We start from the raw sequence: 27,541 nt of genomic DNA, 5'->3' as shown, positions 1-27,541 counted from the left end.
CCCTCCCGCCATGGCTCCCCCTCGGGGCTGCGGCGCCGAGCGGTTCCCCTAGGGGGCGCCCTGCTCCGGCGGCCCGCCGGCAGCGCGCGGCGAAGGGGGGCGGGCCCCGCGCCGGCGGCGGGCGGTGATTGGCGGATGCGAGGCTATAAATAGGGGCGGGCGGTGGGGGGACAAAGCAGTCTGCGCGGGACCGGCGGGCGGGCGGGCGGAGCGGGGGCGGCTGCGCGTCCCGCGGCTCTGCCACTTCCACTTGGTGGTTTGTTTTTTTTTTTTTTTTTTAAATTATTTTTATCTTTTTGGGGGGGAACCGGGTGTGGGTGTTGGGGGTTTTTTTTGTTTTTTTTTGTTTTTTTTTTTTTTTTTACTTTCGTTGTGGCCGGCCGAGGGACTAAGCCGAGATCAATGAAGGAAAGAAGAGCGAGCCAGAAGTTATCGAGCAAGGCGGTGATGGATCCCAACCAGAACGTGAAGTGCAAAATCGTGGTGGTGGGCGACAGCCAGTGCGGGAAGACCGCGCTGCTCCACGTCTTCGCCAAGGACTGCTTCCCCGAGGTGGGTCGGGGCGGGGGGGGGGGGGGGACGGACGGAACGACCGGGGCGGGCTGGGACCGGGACCGGGACCGGGGCGGCGGTGGGCGCGGGCTGACTGTGCGCTGTCTCCCGGCAGAGCTACGTCCCCACCGTTTTCGAGAACTACACGGCCAGCTTCGAGATCGACACGCAGCGTATCGAGCTCAGCCTCTGGGACACTTCGGGTGAGCGCTCCCCGGGGCGAGGGAGGGGTATGTCTGTGTTTCGGGGGGGGGTAAATCGGTGAGGAGAGGCAGCCCCCGTCGGTCAGGGGAGCCGGGGGGAGCAGGAGAACACCCCCACCCCCCCCCGCTGCGGCCCCGCAGCCCCTCACCGCCGCGTCGTGGCGGGGCTGCCCGTCTCCAGATGCCGGCGGCTGCTTCTGGGTTTTTTTTGTGTTTTGTTGTTTTATTTATTTTTTTTTTTAAAAATCTGAGGTATACTTTAGGCATATACTTGACTTGGGGAGGGAAAAGGGTGTGGACAAACCTCCATTAAGCGATTTGTCAGCATTGCAGGGGAAGGCAGGCAGGGCAGGGGTATGTGTTCTCACCTGCCTGACTGGAAAGAGCTTATCTGAGGAGCTCCAGGGGTACCTTTGCTCTTCTGCTGCTGTGAAACCCTGCTTTACCTAGTAGAAGAGTGAAAAGGTGTTTGTATATGCTAATGGAAAATTAAATCGGCTCACATCTGAGTTCCTTGTGGCCTCCTTAATGCCTGCTTGTTCTTTTTACAAAATACAGTACTTTTTTTCCTGTGTTTTAGAGAGCCTTTAAAGCCAGGAAAGATCAGGGAGGTAGGCATCTCTGGCCGCCTGAGGATGCAGAGGGAACCATCTTTTTTTACATACTAAGATCAGCGCATAAGGTCTTTCTCATTCTTCCAGTTGTACCTGCAGTGGCCATGTCAAAAAACACTGGCTCACATGCCTCAAAGGTTGAGGTTCTCAGTGTCTTAGATCTCATGTTAGGCCAGGAACTCCTCTAGATCCTGCTGTCTTTGGTAAACTGCCAGGGTGGTGAGTAAACTTGCCACCCCAGTGCTGGAGAGGAGCGTGGACACAGCCAGCGAGTCTCTGCCGCTCAATAACTGAGCGCGCTGGGAGAGGTGGTCAGGGGTGAATGGCACTGTGAACCATTAGCGCAGGTGTGGATCAACATTGTTCTGCAGAAGTGATTGGAAAAAAGCTGGAGGAAGTTGACAGAGCATACAAGCCCTTTTTTTCTTTAGGCAAGTTGTGTAGGTAGCTTGTTAATGTTGAATTTGGACCCAGCAGTTCCTTCTAAATACGACAGCAGTCCTTCTACCAGAAACTAAAATGTTAATCCCTTTTTTTTAAAAAAAAAAAAAGGAGTTTAGGCGGTGAGTTGGCTTTCCTCTTGTTGTTGAGGAAATGAATCCAAATTCTTGCAACACGATTACTGGGAAAAGGCAGTCTCTGTACCCACAACCAATATCAGTGTAACTCTGAACTGATTTTTTTCTTCATCTTATGCCAAGTAAGACTTCTAGAATGTGTCTGGTTTGAGCTTTCATCCTGATTACTAAGCTGGCTATAACAAACTCTATGGAGTAAGGGCTTATTAAAAATTAATAGTGAAGTTACTTTGGAAAATTTTATCTTTAGCTATTAAAATACAACACGCTCGCAGGTTAAACTGTTTGACGGGGGAACGTTTTGGAATCTGTATGTCAAAGGCTGGAAACACCCATGTAATGAAATATTCTGTAGCACTTCAAAAGACAAAAGCGGTGGAAGAAACACCTGCCAGCCTTTTGCGTGTGCATGTCATCCTCTCAGGCCTGTCCTGGAACTAATAAAATCTGACTGAATCAGAAGCTTAAGATCAAGTGGCTAATTTGTCTGCAATCTGAAACTGAAGAGGAAATGTTTGAAAGATCCAATGTTTGGTCTTGTAAAGTATTACTGAACGGTGGATCCTCTGGTTGTGGGACTCTGGATGAAGAATTGTCTCTCCTAAACAGCTCTCCTAACCAACTGCAAGAAGAGATGCTACCCAAACCCATTAACCCAATGCAAAATCACATCACCAGATAAGAGACATCAGAAGATAAGATAGTGTTTTAGCATTATCTTAAATTCTCGGTAATTTATTTTTTACAAGTCTTTGTCCTAGTCCTCTGCTGAATTAGAATAAATGTCTTAATGACATTTTTAAAGCAGGACTAGATCTAGTTAACTTAAAAATACAACTGATTAACTGCCAAATACTAATGGAAGATAATGTCCCTTGCAGGTAATGGCTCGAGTCATTTGAGGTACTTTCAGTATCTCTTGGGGGAGGGGGGAAGGATGCTATTTAGCTGAGTTTGATTGCGATATACTGCAGATACTTTCAAGATCACTTGATCAGTATTTAGTATCCATCTTTAACCCTCTCTATTTTCTAACTGGGAGCATGCAACAGGCTGCCTTGCAAATTAGTCCCTAACTTGAGTTAAAGTAAATGTCGGGTTTTGCCCTGAATCCTTTGGAAGGAAGGTACTGCCACTTGGAGCATTTTTTTGCTCGCTGAGAAAATGAGAAGCTGTAGGCATTGGTTAAAATAGTCTTGTGTTAGGGTGAGAACACACCTGTAGGCCCTGCTGTCATGGTTTTGGTTTACAATCTTTTATATAATAATAATGTGCTTTTTACTAGAGGAGTCTTAAGTACAAAATGTAGAGAGTCACGCAATTGATAGAACATTTTGAGAATAGCTGTAAATTTATTGGGAAGGTTTTGTTGTCACTTGGATATGCCCCTAGAAATGTGGGACAAAACACTCTTACAAGTAAGAGTGGAATGGGAATATTCATTATTCAAATATTTTCTGGTACTGTCTAGTTCTGTGAGTCATTATAAGGATTTAAATTAGCCACAGCATTAAGGAAAGCACTTGCCAACTTGAATTTCAATTGGTTTTTGGACTACCAACCCCTCTTTCAAAGCAGGAATGTCTGGTTGCAATCTAACTACACCATAAATTATTCCACTCTGTGGTAACATAGTATGGCAGTCTTGAGCTGTGTGCTTATTTTGCTAGGTGGAGTATTGGAAGTTTCTTCAGGTTAAAGCTTCATCTCGTAGTCTCATGGACACTGTGAAAAGTACTTCTATATTAGATGTCTTTGTCTGCCATAGGCATGGTCTAAAGTGCATTTACCGAGTTTCTGGCTGCTTCTGTTAAAAGTGACTACTTTGATATTTATATTTCTTGTTAGTACAACAGCAGCTGTGGCATAGAAATTGCATGCCATTAATTAGGCATACATACCTGTGTCTCCCTAAAATGTATTTTAGGGTTTTTTTAATTGGTTGAACTGTGGAAACTGCACTGGTTACTGCAATAAAATAGTTCTCAACAGGCCCAGAAATACTTATGCACTGCTGGGGATTGGCATGTAATTAAATCCAGAAGGGCCTTAGAGCTTTAAATCAAGTTAGCTTTACTGTGATTTGAATGTGTACAATGTATTCGGTGTCCATATAGAAACATAATATTAATTATAAAGTTTTGTGCTGAAATCTTTCCGAAGACAACTGAAACATACGGGAATTAAAGTTACTATTTCCCCAAGTTCTCTGGCAATAAGCATTGTAAAGGAAATGTCAAATTTCTGTCTTTGCCTTCCAGTTCACTTTCAAGTTGGCTGTATTGAGCCATGTGATTTTTTTTTTTTTTTTATGGCAGAGTAACAGTAACTAGGCTTTATAGGGTTTTTTCCCCCCTTAGAGGGGAAATAATTAGAATTGATAACTGGGAATGCCAAGTCACCTACCAAAGTCCTGTTTTCTGTTTGAGGTGCAGAAATGTAAACACTTAAAATGCTATGACTGTTGTGATATTTGTGTGTGCTTGGAGATGACGTGTTCATGATACTCAGTACACAATCACCTGTGTTTTCTCCAAAACAGCCAAGGTGGATTTGGAAGGAGGAAGGCCATCAGCAGTGATTCAGCTACTTAGAGCAGCCACTGCAGTATTTGATGTGTTTTCTATGTAGCTGATAATTAGTGAGCCCAAGGGTTTAGGAGTGAGAATGCTGCCGTTCATCTGTTGTTCTTTCAGTTGACTGGAGTCCAAAAGGCTACAAAGACCGATGCCTGATGGCTGCTTGGTGGTGTGTAAATAGTAAAGTCTTGCCTGTTACTGAGCACCGCTTCCCTTAGGGCCTGCGGGCAAGCAGAGGCTGAGCAGCGTGGTGAGCAGGAGCTGCCCAGGTTCAGCTCCATCGGTGGGATGTGGGGCTGAACCTCCTGGTGGAACTGGTGGTGGTGGTGGCGGCTTTGGGTCTTGCAGGCGAATAGGGCATCGGCTCTCCATGGTCTAGCATCTTAAGAGTAGTACTGAGCCATCAACATTTAAGTATGCTTTAACTTTTAATGATGTAATTCTGTTATTTATTAAGATAGCAACATTTAAGCCTAAGATTGGTTTCTTCTGTAGACCAAAGCCAACCATATGGCTGGGGAGCGGTTTTATTTCAGTTTAAAAGCTGAACTTATGTTGTACTTTGCATGAAACATAAGGTTGTAAAAGTAGATAATTCTTAATGTTTTAAATTATTTTGGCTTAAATTACTCAAGATGCCAAACAGATTAAAAAAGGGGGATAGCAGCTGGAATATACTTCTACCACAAAGTAAGAGGAACTACAGCATTATCAGCAATTCCTTGATAAAACAGAAAAATCATCCATGTTGTTCTTGACAAAAAATGTTTTATTTTGTAGGAACAGAATCACAAGCACAAATAGGCTTATTTTTTTCCACAAATACCATAGCTGTAGCTCTACATTCTCCTTCTGTTTTCTAGGGTTGGCATGGCTTCAAATCTGTAGACTAACTTGAAAAAGAGTGAGCAGCCTTACTGGGCTGTGCTCAAGTTGTCTGTTCAGACTTGAGCCTCATTCCTGAGATTCCTGCCTTCTGAGGGTTTCTCTGGGCGAAACGATGAAATGCCAGATTGAATAGGCTCGCACAGCGAGGGCCGTAGCCCCTCTTTATTTGCTCAGTAATAAAGGTTCAGTTATTGCTGTTGAATGAGACCAGGAAATTTCCTTTGTTGATACTGCAGCCCAAGTAGTTTAAATGGTTCCTGTTTGTTCTGCCACATACTACCCCGAAGAAAAGGAGGTGTCAGATATTCCTCCTAGCTCCCATCTGAGCAGAAGGGCTGCTTATAAAAGTACACTTATTCTAGCTCAGCATCTTTAATATGAGAGGTTCAGAAGGAAAACCTAAAGAGAAAAACCCTCAAAACAAACACAGCTACAGCTGACACAGTAGAAAGGAGTCTCTGGGCTGGAGGTGGTGACTGTGTGTATACATAAATACATGCTGATGGACATATATGGTATGTTGTATCCCTGAAGACTGCTGAGTGAGGAGATAGGTATGTGTCTAAGGAATTAGTTTCTGGGTGAGGCTTTTTTGAGACTCCTTTCTAGCCAGCAACCGTTTGGCCAAGCATTAATGATCTTCAATCCTGCCCTTACTTGCTGGAGCTCAGCAGGGAGATGCGCTAGCCAGGCAGTGGCTCTCACCAGCATGTAGGCTGGTGCCTGGGCAGCAGTCTGTGCTTTGGCCAGTTTAATGCTGCGGAGCCGTGCAGGTGGCTAGTTAATGGCACACTGCTCTGCAATTCCTCTGTCCAGGGCAAATAACTTGGCCCCGGGGCTCCGGGATAAATAACTTGGCCCTGGGGCTCCAGGATGGAGGCACTGTAATAGCAGTGCTGGAGGTAGCTGGGGAATAATTAGGAGTGGAAAATGCTCATTGATAGTCTCTGCAAGCAGAGCTGAGCTCAAATGAATGGTTAACTACCGGTCAGCTCAGCTTGCTTAGATTTCTTTCTAACATGTCATTTACTGCTGAAGACAGCTAACTGTTTTTTGAAGAACAGTTTTTGACAGCTGCCTCTTTGTTAGATTGACATCATTTATGAAGATGAGCATTTGAATAAAATAGTCTTATTCAACAAATTACCTTCTGCTACCTAGTTTGGTAATGCTTCATTCCCCATGTGTTACTCTTCATTTCAAAAACAACATTCCTGGGATTCTTGACTCCTTCCTTCCAGTATAAGCTGTCCAACTGAAGTCATCTGTGATACGTTCACACCATTCCCCGCTCTGCTTTGTGCAACAGCATGAGCTGTCTGTCAGTTAAAAACTTGAGGAATTTCTCTAATCCAGTTAATTGTCTGCTCAGCCTCTGAGACCTTAACAGCCAATTAGTTCTAGATAGTTGGAAAATTGGTGATATAATTAGCTGATAACCCCAAAACTCTTGAAAGCTGTATTCTTGTTGCATATGTTCTATGCTGTATTTTAGGTTCATGAGAGAAAAATATAGAAATAAGACTATATGACTAAGAAAGAGCATCTTAAGTTGCAGGCATGCATTTTAAAGCCCAAAGCCCTTATCCTGGTGGACCACTTAACTGTTTAAGTACCCTTCTAAATCAGAAATACATTCTCAGTAAGTGAAGCTTCAGCAGAGTTAAGGCCAAGCCGAATGGTAGCTGAGTGACTGGAACTTCCTAGAAAAAAGGAAGATTTTTTTTTTCCCCAACCATGTTACCAGATTCACCAGATGATAAAAATGAGTTTTCTGACTCTGGAGATGTGTTTGTAACTCTGCACATTATGACAATTCTTAAAGAAACCCAGCATGTCCCTTAACAGCTCTGGAAGTAAAATATGCACAAAGTGCAATACTGGACCTGCTTCTGTTCCATCACATTACTAGATTAGCTTTGATCTCATTGATAAAAATTTGTCTTAAGGGCTAAACATAAACATTTACTGCAAGCATGTATTGGTTTACAGATTGGTGAGGCTTTTTGTGACAGATAATTTGTGTGCCTGCCTATAGGACTGGAATTCTTTCCTGCTGGAGCACTGCAACAAATGCTTTAATTTGAAGCAAGAGTTTCTTCTAAAAATTGCCGATATCCATGACAACTAAAGATGCTTTTTGCACTTGGTACTATTTGTTTTAAATTCAATGTTAGAAGAATCAAAACTGACTTCTTTCAAAACTTTCTGAATTTTTTCCGTGAAAGCCTAACTGTGACAGATCTGCTTTGAAGAAGCCTTTTGGAGGTTAAGGATTTGTTCTCAAAGTCAAATCCCTGCAGGTTAATGCTGGGACTTAAACTTGGGCTGACCTTATTTCCCTTTCCTTGTTATTGGGGTCATCATAAGCTTTTGGTGGGAGATGGATCACTGGGGTGCCATCACTCTTAATTACTTGGGAAAGATGTTGCTTTTGTAGGTGAGAAACAAAAGGAAAGTGGGGAAATGAGCAACTGCAATGAGTGTTTTGGGAATACAGTGCTATTGAAGAAAAGATGGTAGCTGGGTGCTATTAAACAGCTTCACAAAAACCTTTCTAAACTTTCTGAATAAGCTTGAATGACTGTAGAGAGTGAAAAATATAAGCTAATAAAAATGTTGTTTGTTTCCCTGCAGGGTCTCCTTATTACGACAATGTCCGCCCGCTCTCCTATCCAGATTCTGATGCTGTCCTGATTTGCTTTGACATCAGTCGGCCAGAAACTCTTGACAGTGTGCTAAAAAAGGCAAGTGTTTGAGAAACATTGGAGTACAGAAGTGTTTGAGTAGCTTGTCTTTAAATCTCTGAAGAGTGGTGCTGTTTCCTACATTGGAAACTTCAGTTTGTTTCTTTTAATGGAGAGATGACAGGACTGCACCCTGCACTGCTAGAATTTGAGATCATTTGTTTGAAAGGGATGAATGTTAATTGAAAACAAAAAACTCCCTAATGTATGCTCAGGCGTGATGTAAATTCTCATTCCTCAGCCCTTAGACAGCAGTGAATTGTTTAGGGTGGTGTGAGGTGCAGGGCTGGGTGCAGCAAGAAATTGTCTCTCACATTATATTCATATAACAGACGGGATTGAGAAACTTTGCCATGTTGCAAAGACGGTTAAAACGTGCCTGCCAAGTGTTTGGACTTTTGCCATGGCTTTACGTAATTTCTCAGCCTGAAGTTAGAAGCAGCCAGTGACAAATGCCTCTGGAAGCCACCAGAAAACCTAGCAGTGGCATAGAAATGCAATCCTGCACCAAACTTCAGAGTTTTTCACAAGCTCAGTGATCTGAGATTCAGTGCGAGGCTTCCCCTGCATCAAAAAATTGAATTTTGATAATCAAGCTCTGTGTTTGTGAGGTGGTCCTGGTTCTCTCCTTGGTCACTGGGCATGACTCAACTTTGCAGTGCTGTCTTTAAGGCTTAATGATGTGAAGTTCCTTTTTTCTGTAGCTGGGGCCAGTGATTCTTGTGTCACTGGGAATAAAGTGACATACAATGCTCTGAATAGTCTACAGAAAATACTTAAGACTATTCTCTCAGCTACTAGCTGTGCCAACAAGCATCTAGAACTGTCTTTCTTTTCTGTCCCTGATAATGTTGGTTACTATACTGTTGCTTAATTCTGTAAGATTTTTCTTAATATGCTTTTAAACCCAGATGATATCCTTGAATTTTAGGGATTGTATGATCTGTTCAGATTATGCTGCAAAATTTTTGGCTTTCTTGTGTTGTCAAAATAATCATGTAGAGGGGGAACAAACCCAAGGAATATATCACAAGTTCTGTTTGAAGGGCTTATTACTGGTTCACAATAGCTGAACCCTCGACAGATTTGTGTAGTTTTAGGTGTGAGGATGTAGCCATGAGCCAATATATAGCAATGCTTATTTTGTGGTCATACAAGACCTGCCTCTATGTCTGTCTTGAACCATTGAATGTGGTGACACCAGGTTTCATTGGCTCCTGTCTGCAAATGGCTATGGCTGGGTGTTCACCGCTTGTGAGGAGCGACAGGTCTGCCCACCTTTGCTCATGTAGATAAACAATCTCAATTCATTCCCTCTTGATTAGTAAGCCGGTGGAATTAATGAGTGTATGAGATCGTAAGATTTCATCCTTGACTAGATTCTGCTGGAACTAATGCCTTTAGAAATTAGCTTGGAGGTAGATAAAACTATTATGTAAGAGTATTTCCGCATGAAATGTCATGACTTACTAAACTTCATCTTGTATCTATTACTTCTTTGGATTTAAACATTCAACTACTCGAGTATAATAACAACCTAAAATTTTACAGTGGAAAGGTGAAATCCAGGAGTTCTGTCCAAACACCAAAATGCTTCTGGTTGGTTGCAAGTCGGATCTGCGCACGGATGTAAGCACACTAGTGGAACTTTCCAATCACAGGCAGACACCCGTGTCCTACGATCAGGTATGTGCCACGTCCTTTGTCGTACTGAGGAGTGGAAGATAAGACTCTTTTCTATCACTGTAGCCGTCTTTATGAACAACTTCTCCCCCTGTTGACACGAGTGCATCCTAGAAGTCAGATGCATATACTCTAATAGTTGCTGGAGGTGAATTTGAAAACTATTATGAGTAAAGGCAAAGCCTACCCACAGACTGGATGCAGCAGAAAATCATGCAGCCCCACAATGCATGCTTTAAGCATCATAAGATTGTAGCCTTGTTGATTGCACAGAGCCTTTTAAGTGAATTGAAAATAAACTTACTGCTTTTCTGGGCCTACAGAGGCCAAAACAGTAACTAAGATGTGACATGTCCTGTTTATTTACTGAAAAATTGGTAAAATTTTTTGTTTAAACTTAAGGTTTGAATGTCATTCATTGGACTTTAGCATCATGACAAGCATTGCATACAGTCTGACTCCTTAAAAATCCTATTTCCTGAAAAGATCTTCTGTGAAAACACCTTGTAGCTCCCTCTGAAGGTGGCAGCAAATCTGGAAAGCATCTTAATTCTTTGCAGCAGTTCTCTGCTGCTGGGGAAGTAAGTTTGGAGCCAGGCATCAGGGCATAGAGGAACCGAGGTGAAAGGGAAGGGAATCAGGCCATGGGAGAGCAGGAGGTAGAGAACAGAGGAAAACTGGGCTCTAGGTAAACTTCCCCTTACTGCTCACACATGTGTATCATGCATTGCTGCTGAATCTTGGTGGTGGTTTGAGATACACCCTACAGGGTGTAAGAGTGAGAATTCTACCTCCAAAAGTAACTTTAGCTAGTGTATATATCCTATGCTATCAAACAGTTTTTGATGTTTTATCCACAACCTCAACAACCAACACCTCCTAATATGCAGTTACTAATAATGCAGCCTCCTACAGCATGTTTAAATTGAAAAATGCAAAGATGCCATTAACTGAGTGTCTTGCTTAAAATATAACTTGGGGTGTTGTACTGTGATGGCTTATGCTGGTTGTGGCATTTTTCTACACTTCACTTGGTAAACATCCCTCCATCTCAGACAATTTTATATGAAACTAAATGCCAGTTTTTTACCTTAGTGTAAATTCAGAAGTGTCCTTAAATCCTGCTTGTTGCAGAAGACGTCATCTTGGTTACAAACTACCACTGTTGCATGTATATATTCATGTTCAGCCTTGGAGCTCTAATCTGCCATGCTATTTTTCTTTGAATATTAAATTTAAAAGGAAATACTGTCTGCCACTTACTACATATACAAGTTCACATATTACATTTTTACAGTACTTCAGTAAAATCACCAAGTCTTACCCCTTTCCATAGATAGCCATCAAAAAAAAATCTACTGAGAGGTGGATTTCTCCCCTGGAGTTGAAGATTCACATCTCTTCTGGTGTCACAGCTTAGCTGGTACCCCTTAGGAACAAGAGTCAGCTGAAGACAAAGGGCTAAGCCAGAAGCTATTACTTGGCAGCCAAAGGGAAAATTTTGTGTTACAGGGAAGCCCATGCTTCAGCAAACTCCCATAATTTCATCTGTACTCTATGTAAGCAAAACCTTAGACTGAGTGATAGTTGTATCTCTTGTGGTTGCCAAATCCCTGGTGGCATGAAGCAACCCACTGCTCTCCTGTGCTAGTTCTAGGGAAGGGTCCTCTGGGGTTGAGATACACAGCTTGTTTTTAAATTCCCTTGCCTTGCTAAGTCAACATGGGATCAAAGAGCTTAGTGGGGTTTTCCCCATTCCTCTTAACTTCATAAGGAAGCACGGGGAGGATAAAGCCGGTTGATGGTGACACCCTGCCTCCAGTATGCTAGCCAGTTTCCAGTCAGCTACACCTGAGCAAACATTTCTGAGGCTTGAAGATATAGGCTAGGCTTGGGTAGTAGGAGTTGAGATGTTTAACTGTGGGGAGGGCTTGTCTTGCAGACTAATACTCCTTTATCAGCCACTCCCACCTACAATTGATAAGATGGCTGCATCACTGCAGTGTAAATAGTGCATACTGAAGATGTGGGTCCAAATAGATTAGTGCCATCAGCCTGGCACAAGAGCAAAGAGGAGGGGTTGGACTGACTTGTGCCTGTATCTCAGGCCCATGAATATGTGAGGAGTGGCACACCAAGGATGTGGTTGGATTTCGTAACCTTCTAAAAAGATTCATCCCTCAGAAGTAAAATTCCATTGAAACGACTCCATTTTTTCACACAATGCTGTATTGTCTTCCAGTAGCAAAATCCACAACAGGATACTGGGATATTGTCATCTGCTGGAGTTGAGTGTTGTTTTCCTTGTGCTGCTGGAACAAATCCCTGCTTTGACTTCTAACACACTTAAAATTAAAATAGAAGGGCTTGTATAACCACTAATGTCCTTCCCCCCCCCCCCCTTTTTTTTTTTTTTGCCTGTTCCCTAGCTACAAGTTAATATAACTGTCCTCGACCCAGAAACCCCCAGCACACTTCCCTATGAACTTTGCCCCCTTCGTGGAGATGTAACACGGGCTGCGCTCCAGGTCAGGGGCACGCTGGCTAGCCCTTAAGGCAGTCAGAACATGTTTTCTCTTTGGAGATAGCAGGCTTAAATCTGGAAGCTGCCAGGTCCAGACCTTTCCCAGTGAGCATGTGATTCACGGATGCAAGTTGAGGTGTAAGGGTGAAATTGCTGAAGAGGTCCTACTAATACTCTTTTGGCTTTCTGCAGTTGTTTGCAGGTCACTGAGCTTATCTTCTCTCTTCCAATTTGTATTTATCGGCATAGGAGATAATGTTTGGATACTTGTTTAATGCGTCTTGGAACCAAAGCTCTGTTTATTTTGCAAAATTAGCTGCTGGCTGTAGTGCTGGGGCTGTAGCTTTGGTTTTCACAAAACATTGTGTATGGAAAACAGTGCTGAAAAGTAATTGTATGGTTTGCTTTGGCGCTCTGCAGAAACTTGGTATTGATTGCATGTTCTTTTTTCCCTTAGGGTGCAAATATGGCCAAACAGATTGGAGCAGCTACGTATATTGAATGCTCAGCCTTACAGTCAGAAAACAGTGTCAGAGACATTTTTCATGTTGCCACTTTGGCGTGTGTGAATAAAACAAATAAAAATGTTAAACGAAACAAATCGCAGAGGGCAACAAAGCGAATTTCACACATGCCTGGCAGGCCAGAACTTTCCACAGTGGCGACGGACTTGCGAAAGGACAAAGCAAAGAGTTGCACGGTGATGTGAAGGACCTTGATTTCCTGGAGAAGGAGGAAGAGAGCGTCCGGGAGGGGTGGAGGCTCAATGAAGTACGCAGCCACATGGTATTTAATGAGAGCTTATGCCAGTGCTTTAATGGAAACTTCACCTGTTTTGTGAGACTGTACTTAGGAACTGAGCAGTGAGAAGAAATGGCTCTAAACGAGGTGGCATCGGGAAATGATACATTGAAGAAAATGCCAAAAAAAAAAAAAAAAGGGAAAATGTTTGAATGTGCTGAAAAAAGAGAGGGTGAATGGGAAAATAACACTGCAAAGAAGAGAGATGTCATTGACAGTGCTTGTTTCTTTTATTAACGCTCTACTCCTGGATGCTACCACTTTGATTTCATTAAAATAATACTTTAATGTTTTTTTTAAAGAAGACATTATTAATATGCCCTCCTCATTAAGGAACTATCCCTGTGACCTTATAGTTGGTTTTCCAAAGGATATGATCTAATTTTTTTTAGTAGCTCATCGTTAAAATGGGGAGTATACTGAGGCCTGTGCATCACCTAGAGGAAAACACTGTATGTGAGAAGTCTGGAGTTTTGCCTTCCCGAGACAGCAGCGCAATCTACGTTTGAGCACGTTGGTAATGAAGGCAACCGTTTGAGATTTCCGAGTATTATAGGTGCCCCCGCACTGTGGAAATTAAACGGATCAAATTGGGGTGTGGGGGCAAACTACCTGCCCACTGCAGGACTCTGACTTCCCATTCCTCTTCGTGATTGTAATTTAGAGTGAAAATTATCTCCAGTTCTGGTGTACTGTATGGGTATGTTGCTGTAGGTTCAAGTGAAAGGTGCTAAGAGCTATGATGACAAATGATCCTTAGTTTTACAACCATGATAATTCGTTAAGCCTTACTGCCCATCTGGGGAAGCCCCAAGACTCCTCTGCTTCTGCTAGGAGTTGGGAGAGCTGGGTGGATCCCAGGATCTAGCCCTCTGTAAAAGCTACAGAGAAGTGCTATTCTGTGATGTGGTTCACTGCAATTATCTTTGCAAAAAACCCAAGAATCTGCAAATGAGCCAGCAGAGCCAGGTTATCTTTTGCGATGCTCTTCTTTTGGGGCAGCCGTCTCTCGCTGCAGACTGTGTTTGCTCGTGGTGAGGAAATGGGGTCTGAAGAACTGCGACGCCTTAAGGGGTCCCCAGTGGAAACTGGATATTGCCTTTAGTCTTTAAGATTAATATATACGTATCCAGACAACAATCACGAAACATCGGTGAACCAATTAAGTCAAATTCCTTTTTGCTTACTGAATACTATTGTTACATTAAATAAATCGGCCTTTAAAATTGTTTGCAACTGCTTACTGACTGATGTAACTTCATAGCTTCTCTCAAAAGAAGGATGCTGTAAGCTCTAACCAGTGCGGCTATCGCTTGTTGAGGACAAGCGTTCAGTTCCCAAGGGTAATGCTTCATTTTTGAAGTGTTAAAGCTGCGTTCACGTTAACTTGTGCCAAGGTAAAGGGTTACCATAATTAAAACTCAGTTCTGTGTTCCCAGCACTTTGTCTCATCTGCTAAGAAAAAAAACCCCACACCCATTCCGATCATTTCCCACAAAAAGACATTTTTACCACCATAATAAGCTTTTGACTGATGCAACAGTGCGCTTAGGGCAGTATTACAAAATAGCTGGTAAGTGCTTTCTGTATTTAAATATTGTGGAAAAAATAAGTTATAACTGTTATAAAGCAGGACATTCATTACTTTTTTTTAATTGTTGAAGTCACTTTGTATGTTTGGTTAATGTTTCTGCAGTATTTATTAAAATACCATTTTTTTTCTTTGAATTAAAAAAAAAGTAATTGACTTGTAGTGGAAACGGCCTTTGTGTGTTAGTTCATTAATACTGGTGTGTTTTGGACGTGATTGTACTGAGCTACAGGCCAGGCATAGCTGGGAATTGGGACATGATTTGAATAGAAATCAGTCTTACCCTTGCCAACAGCCTTTTGGGTTCTTTGGCATTATATTTAAGTATGTAGTATGGGTTACTTAACCTGACTTGTGTTTCCCAAAAACGACAGAGGCAGAGGAGACCGGAGCAAGCAAACAAGTGAAGTTTGGTTTGCTTTGCCTCTAAAGAGTTGAATGCTGCTTTTTAAAAGGTTTCACGTATAATACATCATCCTTTTCTATTTCTGGTGACAAACGAGGTTTAGTTCCCTGCGTTTGCGGATGCCGTAATTATGTGAGCGAATGCCTCGTTGTGTGAGAAGGCAGCGCATGTTGGTGGGAGGGTGCTGGGCTGGGTCTGGGGTGTCATTCCCTGCTGCAGCAGCTCCTGAGTTCTTGGGAACCCCTGTCCCCCCACAATCCTTGAAATTCCAGCCCTGCGGCAGCTCCTCTTGGAGCTGGGGGTGCAGCTGGGGTGTAGAAACTCCTCTGGTGGGGCTGCTGTGGCGGGGTCTCTTTGGCCAGGGGTTAATTATCCTTATGCCTAAAAAGCTGCCTTGTCTTTGTAGTCTGAACTCATCTTGTTTCAGCCTTTGGTCTTTCCATCTAGTTAACGTGTGTGTCAGATTGATGTGCTCTTGATCACTGAATTTAAGTCCACCTTGTAGGTCACTAGCATAGAATTAAGTCACCAAGAACCAAACTGATTGACTCCTTCAATGACTTTGAATCTCTCGCTATAAAGGGTATTTCCGAATTCACGTTTAACCAACTGTGTGGTTCCTTTCAGCACTCTTTTAGGTTTTTGGCATCTTTATCGGAACTACAAATGCCGGAGGAGCCGTTGGGCCACACAGCCTTTCTACTAGTAGTGCTGTCGTGTTCGTCCTAAGCTTCGCCATAACCCTTCTGGCCCCATGTTGCCAGTTGCCCACACCAAGTGCTCCGTGGTCCTCTTGGCATCTGGCTACGGCACAGCTGGTTTTTGCTTGCATTTGGTAGAGCAATATGGCCATGCACGTTCTGCATGATCTACAAACCTTCTCCTGGGTTTTGTAGGTCCTGCTATTTCTTTTCAAACCTCTAATCTGCTGTTTTCTGGGTCTTAGTAAGATTGTGGAGTAGGTTAGGACAAAGAAATAACCTCTTTGAAGCCTCACTAGAAACGTGCCTTCCTGGTGACTCCAGTTTTACTTTTGAGATCCATCAAAGGTTGTAATGAATTTTTGACCCGTTTAATGTGCACAGGCTTGGTTTCATGTTGCTCCTGTGTTATACCTGAGTGTGGTGTGGTCACAATTCAAACGGTGTGGATTAGGAAGGTACTGTTAAAGGTACTCTTAAGCCATCCTTAGATGCCTACAGAAAGGAGATAATGATCCATTTTCAATTAAACAACATTGATCACTAGTTGTTCGCTACCCTCCTTTAATGCCACCAGCTCAGTCCTCCTTCATTTTGCTCTAAGTGGATGGAAGATGGAGGTGTCTTGATTTATCTGTTTTTCTTTTAAATTCAAAAAAGAAAGTTGGTAGGTCTGTCAAAAGCCACTAACCTTGCCAGTGTTTCTTTTTCTTTTACTGTTGCTAGTTTTACTGTTTCCTTCAGACCAGAATTGCCAATTTTGTTGCTCACGTGAAACATTTCTTGCTAGCTTTGGCCAATGGTGGTTGAAACCTCTGAGCAAGAGGAAGGACCAGAGGTTTGCTCTTCTAAAACTAGAGCCTGGGCTGAGGTGACATCCGCAGCTGCAGAAGCACAGTTTGATTTTGGTGTTGGTAAGATGATCACCCCCGTCAGCTCTCCAGTTGCTTGCTGAAGTGAGCAAGGGGTGAATCGGAAGTATTTTCAGTTGTGGGCTGTGTCTTGGTCAGATGTTTCCCTTCAGCACCATTTGATCCCTGGAAAACAAATTTGGCAGATCGCCATGACTCGCTCCGCTTCCAAAAAGTACGTAACTTTTGCAATTTTTTTTTTTTTGTTGTTGTTCTTTTGCACAACCCAGTTGTGCAATAATCGCTTACTGTAACTGCGGTGGTTTACTAAAACTCATCCCTTGCAGAAAATCCCAGGGGGATCCCCAGGAGAGCGGTGTTTCCAAACAGAAATAGACCTGGCACTGAACCTCGGTGGGATGGCAAACCCTCACCGCGCTGAGTGTGTGCGATTCGGCACCTCCTCGTTCTGCAAACCGTTTGCAACGAGCGCGTCCTCGGCGCGTCTCGTCCTTCCGAGCGAGGGGGCGGTGGGCCAGCAGGATGGCGGCACGGAGGGGAGAAGTTGGGTGACAAAAGCAAACCCACCCCACGCTCCTCCCTAAAACTTTTAAAATGCCCGAGTTAAGCTATTTGGTGGATATTTATGGGTATTTCCACCTACCTTGGTAGCTGCTTAAAGCTCCAGCAGGCACAGCTATGTCGGTTTGCGGGCACGGGGCTCGGTGGTGCTGGGTCTTTGGTGGACGGGTCGGTCTGGTGGCACTGGACCTGCCTGCCTCTGGGGCTGTTTGCAGGCAGGGAGGAGAGCCTGGGGAAGAGGCTGAGCTCGTTCTTGTCTCCTGGACCGGTTCTCGTAGCTGATCTGCAGAGAGAAATGGGGAGAGCTTGGCTAACGAACGGTTCGATGATGTCAGTGTGGCGTTTTGTTGCCTGATCCTCGTGTAGCAGCGCTGGCTCTCCTAAGGGAGGGATTATTTGCTGAAAAGCAAGTCATTAGTAATTCTCAGATCATTGGGCTTCTTCCTACCGAACTCCTTCCATGTAACGGGAGATTTATTAACCTTTTTTCCCAGGGACTGTCCATCTCATTCAGACCTCTTCTGACTGCCAGCCTTTCTGCAAAAGCCACCGAGTTGCAGCAGAGCTGCCGTCCCCAGGGCTGCAGCAGCGGCCGTTGCCGGTTTATGTGCCCAAACAGAAGCAACCGTTCTATTTTCCTGCAGCCCGTTCAGCTCCTTCAGCTTCCCAGGAGGCCCTTAAGCATCTGAAATGTCCTTGGACTGTGCTGAGCCCCGGTGTGGGGATGCTGGGGACCAGGCTCCCAGCACAAGAGCCCTGCAGTGGTAGAAGTTGTTCGCTATCGATGAGGGATGTTCTGCCAAGTGTCTCCTTTTTTATCCTCCCTAAATTAGTTTGGAGGATTAGGGATGAGAAGCAGCCGGAGGAAAATAAAAAAGACCTTGTCCAATTTTAAAAAGGATCTGTGAAAAAGGAAGCTTTCCTACAGCTGTCAAATGGGGAAACGGTTTTTTAGCCCACTGATTCACGTGCTTTGCCGAAGCACTAATCCTGGCAACTCCAGCTCTTTGCCGTTACACATACACCGTGGCACAAATTGTGCAAAGTCCTCCTAAAGCTGATAAATCTTCTTCTCTTGCAATTTGCTGTTGAAGTCGGTAGGAGGTTGCTTATATATAAGCTGCAGAAAGGCTGTGAAAGGGGATAGATCTGCCTTGCGCGGCGCGGGGATGTCCCTGCTCTGCCACGGCCACCCGTGCTGACCAAGGGGGGGCTGAGCAAGGGCCCCCCAAAGCCGGCGCTGACCGTGCCCTGGGAATCCTGCGGGTCCTCGCCCAGCAAGCGGAGGCATCGCCTGGTTAAACCACGTTCCTGGGGTCCCGATTCCAGCAGCCCCTGGCAGTGGGTGGGAATGGCCCCCTCCCCAGGGGACCGGTGTTCGGCCTCCAGCCCACCCCAGCTGCCTCTTTGGGATGAAAGTAGCTGATTTACTCACTTTAGCAGGAGAATGTAAAATATTGGAGTGGGGAGGTATCAATAACCCACTACAGTGTGCCTGTGTTGTGCGCTTATGAAATAAAGTGTTTTTTCAGTGCATATGCAATGAAATAATCCTCCTATTAATTAATATCGTTAAATAAATACATGTGGAGAGTCAAGTTACGGTCCCTGGTAACCCATGAGCAGCAGAGGAAGGGGAAAGGCTCTGGCTGGTGGGGCTGTGTTTGGGCTGTGCCATGGCCCCTGCCAGGGTCACCTGGCTTTTTGGGGGGAAAAACCTAAAGAAACGCTTCATCCCCAGCTCGAGGAGCCTTGATGTAAGCAAGCACCCGATTTGAAGGAGGAGAAGAATAAATAAACACTGCGGGTGGCTCTGAAGTGTCGTCCCATGGCTGGAGTCCAGGTCAGCCAGGCCAGCAAATGGCATCGGTGGTTTTGGTGATGCCCTGGGATGTAACAGGGCAGAGGATGCTGAATCGCCCGCCAGCACCAAGTGCTCTACATGGTGGTTGTCACCACGTAAAATAAGCGGTGAGCATTGGCTGTAATAATGCCCTGGAGCACCTTTGGCTGCTGCCTGAGGAGTTACGGTGGGTAAAGACCAGTTTAACCAGTGACCTGAGTGCTGAGGACAAGCTGGCGGTGGCCATGGAGGGACCGGGCAAGGGAAAAGGAGGTTGCTGGGATAAATGTATCTGGGGATGTAACAGCAAAGGAGCTGCACGCTGAACCTCAGCCTTTTTCCTGCGACCGCCCTGGCTGCAGGGGCAGGGACCACCCTGCACCTCCACGGCCTGATCCGGAGCGGTGGGAACGTGTTCCCCTCCTTGGGAATGTGCCGACTGCGCCGAGCTCCACAACCTTTCCAACGCGGGCAGAGAAGAACAAAAGCAATTTACGGGGCTCCAGGGCATTTTCTGCCCCCCCCCAAATGGACCTCCCAAAGTGAGGGAAGGACTTTTCAGTTGTAGGTTGCTCTGCTACTTTTCAAGTTACTCAGAGCAGAGCCATTAACCTTATCCTGACTGTAATAACTGCAAATTAGATTCAAGACTTTCCTTAAACCAGACAGTGAGTCATTTATTCTATAGCATGTCTAGCGTTTAGGGAAATACCTTCCCTTCGGTGCTGCCAGCTCCCGTGACTAATGCTGGATGGAAGCAGAGCATCCGTGACGCTGGCGATGCGCAGCACTGACCTTTGCAGGGCAGCACTGCGATCTTGCTTGCTCCTTGCCGGCACAGCATCATGTTTTTATTGGTGTTTGTCTGCTTTGGAGGTGTTTTGCTGCTCTTCATCCTGCTTATTTGCCGTGATTCACGGCAGGGAGCTGCGGGTACTTCCGAGCAGGGGCAGCCGACGAGATGGATGGGCAGCTTTGTATGGGATATCTCAGCTATGAGAAACCCTTCTCCTTCCGAAATGTCCGTTCTCTGCTACCCCTTCTGTAGTGTTAACCACCCCCGATAAGCTTGGGAGTGCAAATACACGGCGACGCGCTTCTACAACTAAAGTTGGGGCAATGCAGCTGACCTGCATCCTTCTCTCTGCATTCACACAACAAACTGCTGAGCCGTTGCACATCCCATTTCCCCAGGACCCTTTTTCCTCCGGTGCCGACAAAGGCAACACCATCCCGAAACACCGCACCGAGGTGCTGTGCCGACGGTGCGCTGCTCGAAGGATGCGCCGGCGGCTTTTTGTTGCCTTCGTCCCTTCCTTCTGCTCTCCCACCAGTAATTGCAATAGCTCTGGCCAGCGCAGGTGGCCCCATACTGGGCCGCTCTGGTCCTTTCCCGCTGGACACGGGGCACGGCCAGGGAGGCTTGAGCAAACGTGCATTGGAAGGGGGACGTCAGAGAGATTTCGTTAAGATTAGGGGATGCTTCGGGGGGGGGTAACGCATGGGGTTTGGTGCCTTTCCAAACCGAGGAGGGCTTTGTGCGGCTGGGGGGGATGCGGGAAGGGACTGAGATGCGTGTGTGGATGCGTATGTACGTGTGTGCGTGCATCTCGCTCCGCTCCGTGGCAGCCCCGGCGATGAAAAGGCGGGGAGGGGGCGGTGGGGACGCTGGCAGCGGGGGGGGGCCAGAAGGCTCATCTGGTGTCAGCAGCATTCATGTGCAAAGCAGGGACCCAGGGCAGCGCATTAGCTCCGAGCTGGAATCGCTCTTGCAGGCCATCCCAGACTTTTCAGGGATGCTGCACACTTGAAGGTTGGTTATTAGTTCCAAATGCTGCAGGAGCATCTGCTCTCAACTAGCTAGAAATCATGTTTAATAACAAGAAAATCTACTTCAGCCAAATCCCTGTTGGGAGGGCTTTAGCCCGAACAAAAGGCCCCACTACCACTGATTTCCATAACAGATGTAGCATGCGATGCATGACAGCTCAGCGCAGTGTAGCTCCTTTATTCCCCACATCTCCATCTGCAAGAAACGGGGCTTTCATTTTATTAATTACTCTGGTGTGCTCCACACGGCTTTGTGTGGCTCCGAGAGGAAGGTTTTGTGTTTCATGCTACAATGATCATGGTAATGGTTTGGGTTGGTTTCTTTTTCTTTTTTTTTTTTTTTTTTTTGTAATCTTAGTGTTAAAGGTCATTATCCCTCCCCTTTTCCATTTCTCTGCATATGGCATATTCGGGAAAATACCAGCGACTCCCTGCGGTGCCAAATTTTTTCCTTTCAGGCAGGGGCTCCTGGAGGAGCCGACGGGCATCTTCTCCGTGCCAGCCTGAGGATGATGCTCAGCCAGCGCCCTTGGGAGACCTTTTTCTGTTCCACCCTCAAAATCCCTCCAGGTCCCAATTCACAGTTTTCACACAGTGGCAAACTCTGAGTATTTTTTCCTCCTCTTGACCGAGTCCGGTCCACTTTGCTATGGAAATATCTGGCTTATTTCAGGCAGCGTGTCCGCTGCACCCCGCAGCTGCCCTCTCCCTTGCCCGCCCCGCTGCCTCCCAGGGATACAACGTGTGTCATCACGGATCTCTGTTACCCATCCCCACACATAGCTCATTCCTACACCATTAATTTTATCCTATTTCTGCTACTCAGGTCGCTCACGTGCGTTATTTCAATCCTCCTCTGTGCCAATGACTTGTCCCCACCCCTGTGCCACCGCCAGATTTCCACGGCAGCCTCCCACTATTCCCATCGAGGCTGCCCTTAATCCCCTTTTCCCATATTTTTTTTTTTTTCTCCCCCCAATATATTTTGGTTTATCAAACCGTTCACCATGACTACAGCTCTGAGCCGTCACTTTTTGAAACCCTTGCTGTAGGTTTGAGCGTGAGATTTTGTGCTCCGTGGCTGGATCATTTCCAGTCTATTCAAGGCATTTTCAAGATGTTCACGTTTCCAGCACTCGGGGATATTAAAAGTCACTTTTTTTTCTAAGTATATTTAATGGCAGAAATGGAAGAGAAAAATCTCAGAATAAATTTGCCGGGTTCATTAGTATTTTGGAGCATTATACGCTTTGCAGCGTATACCCACTTTTAATCATAACTCTGGTTTTATCTGTTGTAATGTGGGTTCATTGGTGCATGGAGCGGGGTCTATCCTGCTCCCTCTCCCCGCAGCAGAGCGGGGAAACCCATCAGACGAGCACAAGGGAAAAGCATCCCCCGTACTCCGGTGTGCCACAAAAGGAGCAGAGCATAAATCCGAGGAAGTCCCGTTTTAACGACTTATTTCGCTGATGAAGTCTCCCAGCAAGAAGGCCGTACAGTACAGCGAAGGCCACGAAGGCTTAACTGGGGTATAACTCAGCTCTGTCAAAATGCCGGGACGATTCTCCAGAGCTACTTGATTTTTTTCCAGTTAGTGGGATGGGAAAGCCATGGAGTGCTGGGGAGTTTCCAGGCGGACCACCCGGGAGCGCAGAGGAGTGCCCGTCCATCTCCTGATTACCCTAACAGGCCCACAGCAGCTCCGGCGAGCACTTGAACACAGACTTTCAAAGGCAGGGAGTAAGGGAATTCTCCAAAAATTTCGGAAGCGGTGAGATAAAAGGCCATCCCTTGCTGCTCTGGCACAGGTGGGAATCGCTGCGTGATGCTTGGGAAGCTTTTTATGGTTTTAAGCATCCTCTCCATTTTATTTTGCTCCAAAAGGCTGAAGTGGAGAGCGGTCCCGGAGCCACCGGCCGAATTAGTGCAGGGCAAAGGCAGAAGCTGACGGTGACTCGGGCCACAAGTTTCTGGAAGGAATTAGGCCGCAAAAATTCCTGTTATTCTGGGGAGAAAAAAAGAGAAAAAAAGAAGAAAAGAAAAGAAGAAGTGAAGCCCTGCAAAAGATAAACCTTACAAACCGAACTCAGGATTTTTTTTCCTAGTCCTTTTTCCTATGAGCTCTGAATTCACACTAGCAGCTCAAATCGGAGAAATGCTGCCAAAGGGCGGCTGCACCCAGGGACAGGTCTTCTGCTCCCCACCAGGCACCTCCCGTACGGGACAGAAGTGGAAAGTCAAGCAGGGGCCATGGCCCTTCCCGCACCTCCATCACCTCTGCCTTTTCTGCTTGCCAAGGGTGGTTTTTTCCCCCCAAATTTTGCCCCTGCCCAGGAGACCCGCTTCCTCCCACCCACCCAGAGACATCTCCTTAACGGTCTCTTCCAAATCGTTTTCCCCAGAGCGTTTTGCCCAGAGCACGCCAGCACATCCCTTCTCACTGAAGCTGGGGTTAATTACTGCATCGCTTAACAAATGTGGCCTCGTCTTCCCCTCCACGAAGCATCTGATGACAGATTACCATTTTTTTTTTCCAATTTTCTTATTTGAAAGATTAAATAATTACTATAAAGAATTCCTGGTTTGCATGTAGCCATGATGAATGCACTGAAGGCAGTTGGTGTGACTGCTGCGGGGTTTTGGCCGCCTACGGCACGTTCATGGATGAAGGGCTCAGGGAGCGGGGCCGGATCCATACGTGTGCACCCAGCAGAAAGCGATGCGTCCCCAAAATCAGTCCCTTGCGTACAGAAAGCAGGAGCGCTTGCTGCATCTGCCGTGCCTCCCGTGCCAGCCCTGCACCGTGGATGCAATGGCCACACCGGCCACGGCTGTCCCTGAGTTGGGCATCGTCTGGAACGACCTTCCTGAGCTTTGCTGAGATGCTCCCAAAAAGCTCCCTCATCCCAGGGGGCAAACAGCGGGTCTGGCTGGCCTGAGCTGCCCATCACCAGCGTGGCTTCTCCTCTAATTTTTTAGATTTTCTTAATTTTAACTTTGCAGATGGAAAAAACCCAACTATCTTTGATAGCACGCCCATGGGAGCTGCCTCCCAAAGAGCCAAAGGGCTTTTGTTAAAAGCTTCCAAGAAGTGCTCCGACAGCTATTTTCACCAGCCAGACTAATAGAAAGGAATGGGCATACCCTAAAACGAGACACTCACATCCTGAACGGATTTTGATGCCATTTGTTGGAAAACAGCTTTTTCAGTTGCATCTTTGACCGAAGCCGGTGCGATCCATCCAGCCGAGCGATGCGGGGTCCTGTGCTGGGTTGTGCTGGGGGTGCCGGGGGCTTGGGGTGAGAAGGGAGCACGGCTTTCTGAAATGGCCACCCTGATGAAAAGCAGATGATAATATTTGCCATTCCTGAGAACTCTCTGGCTGTGTCTTAACTTGAAAGCATCACCGATGCCAGCACCGTATGTATATAAGGCATGAGGGAGCCCTTGGAATAATTTCAGCCTTTCAGCCATCCAGCACGTGTGTTGGGAATTTAAACAGCCCTTGCAAAGGGAGTTCATTCCCTCTCACCGTCTCTCCTAGAAGTGGCCTGTGCCTTTCTCAAGCTCCTTATTGCAGCCCCAGGGCCGGATCCGTGCTGCCGGCACCCCAGCAGCACTGGGCGAAGGAAGGATTTTTTTTTCCCCCAAGCATTTTGCAGAGGTCCTTATGATTTCTTTTCTATTTATTACTTATTTACAACCCTGGGTGTTTTCCCCGTGGCTTTGTACCATTGGATTCAAGTCAGCCATGCCTGTGAGGCAAATAAATGCACGGCAGGTTGGGCAGGTCCCTTCTAGCAGGGGTGGGAGGAGAGCCGGCACCGTGCGATGTTTTCAGATGTGGGATGGTTTGAGTGAGCGCTGAGCTACATCAGACCCAGTTCCCCTGCTCTCCATCATCTGGTTTTAGGAGCTGCTGAGACGGCCCTTTTCCTCAGTCCCTAATTTCAAGCAATAAGATAAAAGCTGATTCTGTGCAATGGCATTTCCCCAATTAATCGTTTGCAATTTTCCAGCAACTCTTTCCGTTTTACCTTTCTGCTGTAGGAGCAAAAAGGAAAAGCAACGCCTGGCTTTAGTCCTAAAAGCTGAGCAACAGGGGCGCGTGGCTTCACCCTTCCTCCTGCAAAAGGGACAGCAAATCCAACCCTCACCCTAACCCAGCGGCAAGCAGGTCTCCACCGGCACGGATACATCCAGGCCCTGGGATGGAGGGGAGAGACACACCCCCCCCCCCCCCGAAAACCCCAAACGCCGTCCTCGTGATGGAGGGCTATGGCAAGAGAAACCTGCGCATGGGTGCCAGCGAGTCCCATGGCACGTCTTGGCTCGCTTCTATGGACTCATGGCAGTTTAATCCCCATTATGTTCTCCCTGATTTTTTTTTATTAAAGGGATATTGTCATGACAACCTGTGCCATCAGCACGCAGTGAGCCAGAGCTGGAGTGGCAAAACTTGGTGAAGCACATTTGGTGGGTAAGACCCAGCACCTGGCACGGCTTTGCCTCCCTCCCTCTGTCCCTTCTCCGGCAGAAAAAGAAGAAAACAGCTCGTTTCCCCCTAGACAGATGGTGGCTTTCTTCAATTCCTTTTTTAAAAAGCCTCTGTTTAAAATTCTTGACGGATGAGGCTGGCATTTCCCCATGAGTCATCCTCCGAAAGATTAAACACCAGCCGCCGGGACGGGCGGTTGCAACGCAAGCAGATGCGGGGAGAGGCTGCGGGCGGGCGGTCCCCATGCAGGGACAAATAGAAGGAAAGGCAGGATGGTGGCTGGCTCCTGCGTCTGGTCGGGGATGCACGGGGCAGCAGGGTCTTGAGGGGAAGCCTCTCTGAATACCTGGAGGTGGAGAAAAGCACAGGTACCGGGCTGGAGAAGGAATGCATTGAAATAGGAGAATGCGTTGAAATAGGAGAATGCGTTGAAATTGGAGAATGCATTGAGTAGGAGAATGCATTGAATAGGAGAATGCATTGAAGTAGGAAAATGCATTGAAATAGGCAAATGTATTGAAATAGGCAAATGTACTGAAATAGGTGAATGTATTGGAATAGCCAGGTGTATTGAATAGGAGATAAATGCATTGCACTGCATGCAAGGGGGTTTGGGTCCAGTTGCAGTGCTGCGTGGTTTCAGGGCAGCGCTGCCGGGGCTGGAGAGTTTTCTGTCCTTTTTCTCCAGTCCTTTAGCCTTTGCTCAAGCAAGCGCTCCCGATCCGGTAAATAGAGGCACGAGGCTGGGTTAGATACAGGCTGCGTTAAAGACCGAGGTGAACGACGTTTGCGTGTGCCCTGCAGGCCAGCGCGAAGTCACGCAAACACCCACGAAAACCAGCTGAGCATCCAAAACTCACAGCCGCCAGCCACAGCATGCCCCCTCCATCACCGGTTCCTGCGGGACCCCCTGGTCCCCGTACCCCAACCACAACCCATGAGCCCAGCACCGACCTACTCACTCTCTCTTATGGAGAGTTGGGTGCCGATGGTGCCTCGATGAGCCTCTGGAAATAACACCGAGCAATTCAGGTTTTTTTCCTGGAATACAGAAGATAAGGAGGATTTAGAAAGGTGTCTCTAACTTCAGAAGTACGCAATATTATATTCTTTTTCAGAGCCAACAGTGCAGCCGGCTACTCCCAACCTGAGTTTGATCACGCAGATCAAAGGCCAGCGTTTACCATCAAACAGCATTAGGTCATTTCTTCGTATGACTTGGAATAAACCTGAGCACCACCGGGATTTCTGTTCGATGGTAGAAACACATCTTGCTGATTTTATAATCCCCCATGTCCTAACATCTTCACATAAATGGATCTCCAGGTGTTCACTGCCAAGATCTCCTAAAGCAGGCACGTGGTGGTCAAAACACCGCAGCCCCCAGGCTCTCCCGCGGCCGGCGCCTTTTCTGGGAAAAGCAGCTCTAAGCCAGGCTTAGCCTCTGGGCCGGCATCCCCTCACTCCATACTTGCTTTGGGGGCTTTTCTGATTCAGCTGTATGAAGTCGCAAGGGAGCCTCTAAGGGTTTTGAGTTTATTTTTGATATGTGCCTTCATACATTAAGCATGGGGCTTAAACTGTTTGGATGCTGCTAAGTCAGATGTTAAATGAGAGTTTTAAATTAGAACGGAGATGCATAATTACATTTGCAGATCTGAATCTCTGCAGCAATTTTAATGGACAGATGTCAGGCATGGGAGGGACTGGTACATGGCCATGACGCATCTGGCTCTGGAAGCTGCAAAATGAATTAATCTTTATTTACCTTAGCGCTATAGTGGGGGAAAGCCATTTTCCTCATTGCTTTGTGATGTCCACATTAGTCCAGAGCAAGCTTTGCTAAGCCGGGGAGTGCAATCTGCTTAACAGTGATATCTATTTATATGTATGGGAGGGTGAGTAGTGACATACCATTGGGTTCAATCAATGAACTAATAAATGAACTAATGAACAAATAATACAGCTGAAATTAAAAACTGCTTTATGCTGCTCCATTTGGCAGTGCATGATTTTCCTTTGCATGAGATCTGCAGCCAATTTTTCTGCTTATTTTCCCAAGCAGA

The 27,541-nt window shown here is 46.2% G+C and overlaps 1 protein-coding gene across 1 annotated transcript; it reads left to right on the top strand.

Annotated features, from left to right (window-relative positions):
• Window positions 1-312: 312 nt before the first annotated feature.
• RND3 (Rho family GTPase 3) lies at window positions 313-14,929 on the top strand. Its single transcript, XM_052792863.1, has 5 exons — window positions 313-552; window positions 668-755; window positions 8,052-8,161; window positions 9,713-9,847; window positions 12,826-14,929. Exons 1-5 carry the CDS (start codon window positions 403-405, stop codon window positions 13,075-13,077), a joined length of 735 nt encoding a protein of 244 aa, XP_052648823.1. The 5' UTR covers window positions 313-402; the 3' UTR covers window positions 13,078-14,929.
• Window positions 14,930-27,541: the final 12,612 nt, after the last annotated feature.

Source organism: Harpia harpyja, chromosome 7, assembly GCF_026419915.1.
Source record: "Harpia harpyja isolate bHarHar1 chromosome 7, bHarHar1 primary haplotype, whole genome shotgun sequence".
Lineage (NCBI taxonomy): Eukaryota > Metazoa > Chordata > Aves > Accipitriformes > Accipitridae > Harpia > Harpia harpyja.
This window is presented reverse-complemented; position numbering and strand designations above follow the sequence as displayed.